This window comes from Dendrobium catenatum, unplaced genomic scaffold (genome assembly GCF_001605985.2).
Source record: "Dendrobium catenatum unplaced genomic scaffold, ASM160598v2 fragScaff_scaffold_747, whole genome shotgun sequence".
NCBI classification, from domain to species: Eukaryota; Viridiplantae; Streptophyta; class Magnoliopsida; order Asparagales; family Orchidaceae; genus Dendrobium; species Dendrobium catenatum.
The window spans coordinates 744349-754285 of NW_021319209.1; the positions used below are offsets into that span (position 1 = coordinate 744349).

Sequence of the window (9937 nt, forward strand, 5' to 3'; positions counted from 1 at the left end):
TGTTTCCTTATATTGCAACTTAGTTTTCATAACTATGTTTTCATATCCTATGTGTTTTTGATGATTTCAAAATATTATTAATTGATTACTATTTCTCCTAACATATATTAGAAATATTGCTTTTATTATTTGTCTATACTAACATTTTAAGAAAATCATACTCCAGATAGTTGAAGACTTAACTTGGGCCGGTTGAACCTGATTTCAAAAAGAAAAAAAGAGATGGAAGAAGGAGTTCCTTTATTGGGGAGAAATCCCCTTTAATTATTTAAATGAATTATGTCTTGTTTTGGAATTGTAGGGGAGCTAGAAAGAAAGAAGCTTCCTTATATTTGATGGAGTTAGTGAGGGATCATAATGTCTTCTTTATTGGTCTTATGGAGACCAAGGTCTCAAATTTTACTAGAAAGGATATTGACTGCTTTATTGAAAGGATTGGGAGTATTGGCATCATCGGACCATTGGTTCTTCTGTGGGATTTTGGTACTTTGGAATATGAAATTGGTGTCTTTTATGGTTAAAGATACTTCTTCTCAAGCTATTATTGGTGACCTCTTAATTCCTACTTTGGGAACTTGGAGAATTGCTACTATCTATGGTAGTAGAACTTGTGTGGATAGAGGTAAACTTTGGAAACAACTTGAAGATTGGATGGAGGATTCCACTCCCTCAATTATTGGAGTTGACTACAATTGTATTCTAAGCAAAGAAGATAAAAGAGGAGGTAAAAGATTTCTTTTTTCTAAAGGTCCTAAAGAGATGAAAAGCTTTATGGTGAACTATGATTTCCATGACATTGGCTACATTGGACCAAGGTTTACTTGGTGTAATAATAAAGAGGGGACCTCTCGGATTTGGGAGAGGCTAGATCGTTGTCTTTTAAACTCTTCAGCTATTCAGAAAGTTCCTTTAGCCATTACTAAACACCTTGCTAGAATTGCTTCTGATCATAGTCCAATTCTTCTTAAATTGGATACTGAATTGAGAATCAAGTCCAAGATTATCAGATTTGAAGACACTTGGAGATCTTATCCAGCTTGTAAGAGCATTGTTAATTATGCTTGGAAAAAGAAAGATGTGGGGAATGAGAGTGAAATTCTTCAAAAGAAGACCAATAGAACTCTAAAAGCTTTGTTTTTTTGGAGTAGAAACAAATGTAAAAATCTGAATAATCTGAAAGAAAAACTGAAGGAAGAGATTGAAGAACTTCAAAAGAAGGAGGCTTTGGGTGAAGATTGGAATGAGGAGGATCTCAAATTGCTTCGGTTTAAAGTTCATGAATTCAATGTCACTTTAAGAAGGTTATCTACTTGGTGGAACCAAAGAGCAAAAGCTATATGGCATGAAGAAGGTGATATGAACTCTAAACTTTTCCACAATTTTGCTACTGCCCGTAATAGTGGAAACAGAATTAATCAAATAAAGGATGAAACCAATGAGTTAGTAGTTGATGAAGATCAAATCCAAAAAGTCTTCTTTGATTTCTTTGAAAAAAAATGGCAATTTAAAGAGTGCAAGCTGACGGATTGGCCAACAGTTTTACAAAATCAGAAAATTATGGTGGATGATAACTCTATGCTTAATGAAGCTTTCACGGTTGAAGACTTGAAGAGCTCGGTTTTCCAGCAAGGTAATAATAAATCCCCTGGCATAGATGGGATTACTTCCTCTTTTTACAAAAGCTTTTGGAGCATTGTTTGGGACACTTTATGGAATGCAGTTAACAACTTCTTCTTAACTGGTAGAATGTGTAGAGAATGGAAGGATACTCTTATTATCTTGATTGCTAAAATTAAAAATCCTTTGGTTCCAGCAAATTTCCGTCCCATTAGCCTTTGTCAAATGAACTACAAAATTATTGCTTCTATGCTTGTAAATAGATTAAAGAAGATTATCTCTAGATTGGTCTCAGAAGAGCAGATGGCTTTCATACCTGGTAGATCTATTTCTGAACATTGTCTCTTAGCTCAAGAGATGTTTCATAAGTTCAAAGTTTCCAAGCATAAAAAAGGAGCTATGGCTATCAAACTTGATATGGAGCAAGCATATGATAGTATGGGTTGGGCCACTCTTCATCACACTCTTATTTGGTATGGCTTTCCCAACTACTTTTCTAATTTGCTTCTGGAATGTGTTACTGAGGTGAGATTCTCTATTTCTATTAATCGCTCTAATTCAAATTGGATTAAGGCTTATAGTGGATTTCGTCAAGGATGTCCACTCTCACCTTATCTCTTTATTTTATGTTCCCAACTGTTGTCAAATGCTATTAATCAAAGAGGTCAAAATCTTGGTATTCAAATCTCTTCTGGAGGACCTAGGATTACTCATTTGTTATATGCTGATGATGTTCTAATTTTCTCTCATGCCACTTCCTCTTTGGCAAAGTTGATGAAGAAAATTGTGGAGGACTTTTGCAATTGGTCTGGCCAAAGAGTTAATCTTAACAAATCCCAGATTTTATTTGGGAAAAATGTAAGAAAGAAAATGAGGAAGAAAATCATCAATTTGTTGGGCATTAAAATGGCGAAGGAAATGATTTATCTTGGTGTGAAGATGGCTCTTAGAAGACTTAAAATTGCTGATTTTCAGGAGCTAATTGGCAATGTCTTGGATCGGTTAAATGCTTGGAGTAGGAAATCTCTTTCCTTGGGAGGTAAAATTGTTCTTATTGAGAGCTCTTTACTTTCTATGCCAAACTATCTCATTACAAATTCTTTAATTCCCAAGAGAGTTCTTCTTGAACTTGAAAAGCTTTGTAGAAACTTTATTTGGCATAAACAAAATGGTGATAGGGGTATTCATTATGTGGCTTGGGATGAGATATGTAAACCAAAGAAATTTGGTGGGTTGGGTTTACATTCCCCTTTATCTAGAATTGGATCTCTTAGATCCAATGTGGCTTGGAATTTTCTTCAAAAACCCGACTCTTTATTTCACAAAACCATGAAGCACAAATATGGGGATGACATTTTACATGAAGCTCACCGTAAAACTGGCTCTAGTGCTTGGCATATCCTTTTAGATGGAGGAAAGGCTTTGAAGAATATTGCTAGGTGGAACATTGGCAATGGAAAGAGTATCAATGTTTTGAATGATACTTGGTTGCATGATAAATGTTTAAACCGTTGGCCCACTTTTATCAATTGTGTTTATCTTGAGAATGCCACAATTAGTGAGTTCCTTTTAAACAATGGAGATTGGAATTATTTCAAATTGCAAATAGCTTTCCATCAAGAAATTATTGAGATCATTTCCCAAATCAGCATTGATATAGAGGTTCATGACAACATTGAATTGATTAATTGGTGCTCGGGCAAGACCGTTTCAGCTCTCTCTTTTGAATCTATTGTCTCTAATAGATTAAGTGATGATGAATATGGGTTCTTTAATTGGTTGATGAAGCTAAAACTAAACAAGAAGGTGGAAACTTTTTGGTGGAGACTTGGCAAAAAGGGAATCCCAACTAATGTTTTTTTCAAGAACCGAAAAATTTCAGATTTTATAAACTGTGCTAGAGGATGTGATTCCATTGAGTCTTATGAGCATATCATGGTTAATTGTAAATACTTGATTGAGGTAATCATGAGAATTCGTGAATGGGGTATTCAAATACCTTTCTTCAATTCTTTGGATGATTGTTTTCATAGTTTAAAGGCTCTAACGGTTCAAAATTCTGGAATGGTGAAACTCTATTGCACAATTGTTTACTTGTCATGGAAGAATAGAAATGAAATTCAGCACCAAAAAACTGCTATACCGAGCTCTTTAGTTGCAGCTAATGCTCTTTATTTGGCTACCTCCAATGTTAATCCTTTTCTTGTAAGTTGGGGCACTAATCTCCCTAGGGAGTCCCTTCATCCTTGGTGCCCCCCTCCAAAGGATTGGATTAAAATCAATGTGGATGCTTCTCTACTTGAATCCAATCAAACTGGGATTGGAGGCATTTTCCGTGATCACATGGGCAGATTCATCAGTGCTTTTGGGAAAAAGAGAACTCATTGGAATATAGCTCAATTGGAGCTTGATGCAGTTTTTGCGGCCAAGGACTTCCTTTGTGATTGGATGCTTGAATGCAAAGGAATTATTGTGGAGAGTGATAATGTAAATATTATCAATTTCATTCATGATTCTTTTATTACTTGTAATTAGTTTCTTTGATTCTTAATGCATTAAATTGCTTTCTTCAAAAAAAAAAAAAAAAAAGATAGTTGAAGACTTCAAGACAGATTATTCTAGGATTAATTGTATTTGAAGTCTATACTTTTTATACTTTTCTTGAGTCTGAGAGAGTGTGATTATAATTGGATAACTATGCTCACAAACATTGGGTGAGTGTAATAATTTATAATAAAACACACTAATCATACTGTACTTTTTTGGATCATACTAGATGATTTAACATGAGTGTTCCTCCAGAAAGCAGTTAATCGAACCATGCCAAGAAACGTTTCTGTCTTGTTTATACTATATGAAGTTACCTTCGTACAGACGACATTCATAGTATGAAATAGATACGTACAAGTTCATCCCGATGAACTCCTAAATTTTTTTGAATTGTTCATATTGTACAATTTTAGGTTCATATAGACGATGTCCATAGTACAAAATAATTGTGTATCGTTTCGTCTATATAAACATGTAAATTTTTTGAACTATTCATATTATAAGATCCAAGATTCATACGGATGAATTCTAGAGTACGAAATGGACTCGACCATTTTTGTACCAAATAAAACATGGTTTGATTAACATATCATACTGTACGATATGATATTTATACAATACGTTATCCAGTGTACGAAATTGGTTCATACTGAATCATACCAAATGAACCTGTTCAATTTTGAACTAATCATACTGTATGATGTTAGTTCGTACACAACTCAATCAGAGTATGAAATCTATTTATATTGGAATGTACGAGCAAATTTTAAACTATTTATATGTACGACCTTTGATCGTACTAAACTATCATGGACGGTCAAATTGAAATTTTTAGTTTTCTGGCTGACTTTTCGAGTCTTTCATATAGAAGGTCCTAAAAATTGATTGTGGACTAATGCTTCTCCTTTTTTTCTTTGAGAGCAAGTGTGAGAGTGCTTTGAAAGAGTGTTTGACAGTGTAGAAAGAGATCTTGCAAGTGGAATTTATGAAGGGTTCACAAGGTAGCCCAAATGTGAGGATCTTTTTATAAGTTTTGTTGAATCTCTTCCTTACTTCTTTGAAATTCTGAGAAAAGATCTTTGGAGATGATCTGGTTCCTTACTGACACTAAGAGGGTGTGAAAGGATGATAATTCTCTACCGACACTATGAGGGTGTGAAAGGATGATAGTTCTCTGTTGACACTAGGAGGGTGTGAAAGGATGATGGTACTCTGCTACACCGGGGATTAATGGAAGTGAGGTGATTTGTAAAGCCTTCTCTACCTTTCTATGGTAGTAAAAGGAGATTCACTTTAGTAATAGTGTAATATCAAAAGAGTGAGTCTTTAGGTGTAAATTTTTGTGTTTTTATTTTACTGCATTTTTATTTTTCTATACGTTTTATTTTTGTGGTTGAAAAAAATTTAGTTTGATAAAAAATTTTATTATACAAAAATTTTAAATCAATTTTCTATAAAATTTCCAAGAGATTTTTTAAAATTATCGATTCACCCCCCTCTTGGTTAGCATTGGGACAATTACTTTAGGTCTTACAACTTATACAGACTTTCAAGTAGTATCAGAGCATAATTTTAAAAATTAAGGTTTAGACTACTTTTTAAAAATGATCATGGCTACTTTTGAAAATTGTAATACACTTGAAGGGTATTCGATCACTAGACCTCCCTTGTTTGATAACAACCCTTTTGATTTTTCAAAAACACGTATGTCTACTTTTCTTCAATCGCTAGACTATTGCATGTGGATTTTTGTACATGAAGGATACACTAGGCCAATTAGACTTGTAGATGACATTAGAATTGAAATACTATTTGCTGATTGGACTGTAGAACAAAAAGACTTAGCTTAGCTAAATGTTAAATATTTGAACAATTTTTCTGTGCACTTTAATCTGAAGACTATATGCGTGTTTCTACCTATAAAAGTGAAAATAAATTTGTGATAGACTTTATATCACATATGAAGGGACTAACAAAGTGAAATAATCTATATTGAATATTTTTCTACATGATTATGAACTATTTCGCATGAAACCAAATGAATCAATCACTAAAATGTATACACATTTCACACAAATAGTCACCTCATTGAATGTTTTAGGTAGGGAACCAACAAATGATGAGAAAGTAAATATGATTCTTTATTATTTGCCTACTATTTATGATGTAAAGATTATTGCTATAATGGAGTTAAAAGACAAATATTTATTCTATTGACAATCTTCTTGGATCAGTAATTTCTTATGAGCAAGGAGTGACTCAAAGATAGATTGATGCAGGTGAGAAGTGAAAGGAGAAGAATATAGCATTAAAAGTGGATGGCTCGAAGAGTGATTAATCTTTACATGAGGATGAAGATGGAATTACCTTGATGACAAGGAAATTCAGGAGTTTTCTAAATAATAAGCAAAGGAGACGTTAGTAGTGGAATAAAGGTATGTTACACAAGAATGCTAAAGCTTATAACAATGTTATTTACTATGAATGTAGGAAGCCTAGACACATTAAATTTAAATGCCTGAATCTTAAAGTCAGTCCTAGCAAGGAGAAGGTTGAGGAGAAAATAAATGCGAGGAAGGGGAAAAAAGGATTGTAGAGAGAATTTTGGGCAGACTCAGCTTCGGATTCCTCAAAAATAGAAGATGCGGAGGCAGTCAAAAATTTGTCCTTAATGGCTGATAAGTTTGATTAGTTAGATCAAGAAGAGGTATGTAACTTAACTTATGAAGAGCTATTTAATGTTTTTGAAAATATACACATTGCATATAGAAAACTCAAAAAGATGTATGCTAAGTTGAACTTTGATTTCTTAAAATTACAAAAAGAGCATGAAATAATTAGGAAAGATCACGCGCTGATCGACTAGTAACCACTTGAAGCTATTGTATGAGTTTGATTATTTGAACAAATAGAATTAACTATTAAAATCATCATAAATTGAACTTGAAAAAGAGTTTAAAACATATATGGATGAATTAGAACAAAGCGAATATGAGTTGAAAGTTAATAATTCTAATTTAAAACAATCAAACTCATATATGATAGAAAAAGTGAAAGCCTTTGAGGATAACAAAATTCCACCAAGACTTGAAGATTTTTCTAATCATGAACTGAAGCCTAAAATTTTAAAACCTAAGAAAAGGTAATTTAATACACTTAGATTGATAAATCCTTTTACTGGAGTCAAATATTTCTTGTGGAATCATTAGCCATATATCTCATACTTGCACTATTCATAGTAAATCATATATAATGTGGAGACAAAAGATGCGTAAAATAAAGTATATCAAACATGCATCTTAATTAATTTTTGCTAAGAGGAGAACCCAAACTTGTTTGGGTTCCTAAGACTAACATTTGATTATTTTGTAGAAATACTCTCATACAAGATCTTGTGAGAGCATTTGGTATATAGATAATGAATGCTTAAAGCATATAATTGAAGATACTACACAATTCATATCATTGGAAGCCAGGAATGGAGGCAAGGTTACACTGGGAGACAATACCACTAGAGAAGTGGTAGACATAGGTATGATTAGAAACTTGAATAATTTTTTCATTGAGAATGTTTTATTAGTGGAAAGCTTAAAGAACAACTTATTGAGTTTTAGTCAGCTATGTGATAAGGGTTATAGTGTAAAATTTTTTCTCACTAGTTGCATATTAAGCCAAAATGAAATTGATGTATTGCATGAAAAAGGGGTAAATAATGTGTGTATATGCTTGATTTGAATTATAATAAATCTTCTAATGATTTTTATCTCAAAAATAATTTATGATTAATCATGATTTTGAAATAAGAGACTTTGTCATACTAGCATGAAAAATCTTAGGAAAATTACTCATAAAGAACTTATTTGAGGAATGCCAAGACTATACTTTACTAAGGATTACTTGTGTGATGCATGTTAACTAGGAATACAGGTGAAGTCCTCCTTTAATTCCATTAAAGATCTTAGAACTAGAAAACTATTAGAAATCATTCATATGAATCTTTTTGTACTGGTTATCACTGTAAGTTTAGGAGGTAAAGTGTTTGGATTTGTGATTGTTAATGATTTTCCTAGATTCACTTGGGTTAAATTTTTATTTCATAAGAGTGAATCATTTGAGAAATTTAAAAGTTTTTTAATGTGGATTCAAAGAAAACTAGGTTGCAAGATTTTATCAATTCAAAGTGATCATGAAGGAGAATTAAAAAATGAGAAATTTGAAGACTTTTATAAAGATAATGGAATTGATCATAATTTTTTAGCACCTAGGCCCCCTCAGTAGAATGGGGTTGTAGAGAGAAAAAATAGAATATTATTGAAGCTGTTAGAGCCAAGTTGGCAAAATATTCACTTTCAAAATATTTTTGGGCTGAAGCGATTAGTATAGCTTGTTATGTTCAGAATAGGGTGAACATTAGATCCAAATTGAATAAGACACCCTATGAACTTCTTAAGGGAGAACACCAAATTTTTTCACATTTACATGTTTTTGGTTATAAGGTGTTCATTCATAATAATGGGAAAGCTCCTTTAGGAAAATTTGATCCAAAATCTTATGAAGGAATTTTTCTTGTATACTCTAATATTAAAAAATCTTATAGAGTTTTTAATAAGAGGACTTTGATAGTTGAAAATACCACACATTTTATGTTTGATATGTTTGGCACTTTGAAAGAGCTAAAATTGGAAGAGAATCATATTTAAAATAACTTTTAAGGAATTAAAAAGATAAATTTGGCAAAAAATGTGAAAATAAAAACCATTTATCTAGAGAATGGAATTTTTCTAAGAATCACCCTAAGAAATTGATTTCAGGTGATCCTATTGAGGGTGTTAGAACTAGGAATGAATTTAGTAAGGAATTGAACGCACTACCGGAAATTGCCAAAAACCGGCAATTTTTTTTGGCGGCTTAGATGGTTAATACGGCGGTTTTCAAAAATACCGGTGGCTTTTTGGCGGTCCTCAAGCCGCCGGTAAAAAGGGCGTAGGAAATAATTAACGGCGGTTTATTTCCGGCGGTTTTATTAGCTGACGACTTTCCGGCGGCTAACACCACCAGTGATTACCGAATTTTGTACCGGCGATGTTCCGGCCGTTGAGCCACCGGTTATTTTACCAAAGGCTAATCAGAGGTCACTTCACTGAAGGCATGCCGGCGGTTACACCTGCCATCGTGCGTTCGATCAACCACAGGCTAGCATCAGTTTACTGCCGGTAAAATTGCCGGTGGTTACCCGGCAGTCATGGCCGATGGTACTACCAGCAGTTTACACAGCTGGGCTTTCACCAAATAACTGTTGGTGGCCATCGATAACCACTGGTATATTACCGACGATTTCAATCAGCCGTCCGGTATCGAGGTTTCTGGTGGACAAACCTCCGGTTGGCCGCCGAAAACCTGTAGCACCTGAAAAAAAAAATTAACAGCATTCCCTCTATTTGAGGGAGGTTCACCCTAAATTCTAAACCTGCAGAAATAGCAATACATAATAAGAAGTTTTGGGCAACACGCCGCTATATTCATCACAACTATATACATAAGCACAAATTAAACAAACAAGTTTACAATAAAACATTAGAAAGTTCTAAATAAGTTCATCAAACATAAAATAAGTTCACAAGTTCTAAATTCAATAAGGTTACAATCACAAGTTCACAAGTTCTAAATACAATCATCAAATATAAAAAAGATCTAATCTTCAGCTGTTTCCTCACTGTCTGGAGATGGCTGCTCCTCTTGCTCCTTCTTCCTTTGATTTTCAACTCTGTAG

General features: G+C 33.4%; 1 protein-coding gene across 1 annotated transcript; it reads left to right on the forward strand.

The window, feature by feature from the left end:
• Positions 1-357: 357 nt before the first annotated feature.
• LOC110102200 lies at positions 358-9311 on the forward strand. Its single transcript, XM_028696492.1, has 5 exons — positions 358-1393; positions 1511-1630; positions 1721-4104; positions 9080-9139; positions 9195-9311. Exons 1-5 carry the CDS (start codon positions 358-360, stop codon positions 9309-9311), a joined length of 3717 nt encoding a protein of 1238 aa, XP_028552325.1.
• The last annotated feature ends 626 nt before the right edge of the window (positions 9312-9937 follow it).

Excerpts from the sequence above, each read along its gene's own strand:
- LOC110102200 (XM_028696492.1), top strand. The coding sequence starts at position 358 with ATGTCTTCTTTATTGGTCTTATGGAGACCAAGGTCTCAAATTTTACTA. Across the intron at positions 1,631-1,720 it reads GAGCTCGGTTTTCCAGCAAG|TTAACAACTTCTTCTTAACT; the intron begins GTAATAATAAAT and ends TATGGAATGCAG. Across the intron at positions 4,105-9,079 it reads TTATTGTGGAGAGTGATAAT|ATGGTTAATACGGCGGTTTT; the intron begins GTAAATATTATC and ends TTGGCGGCTTAG.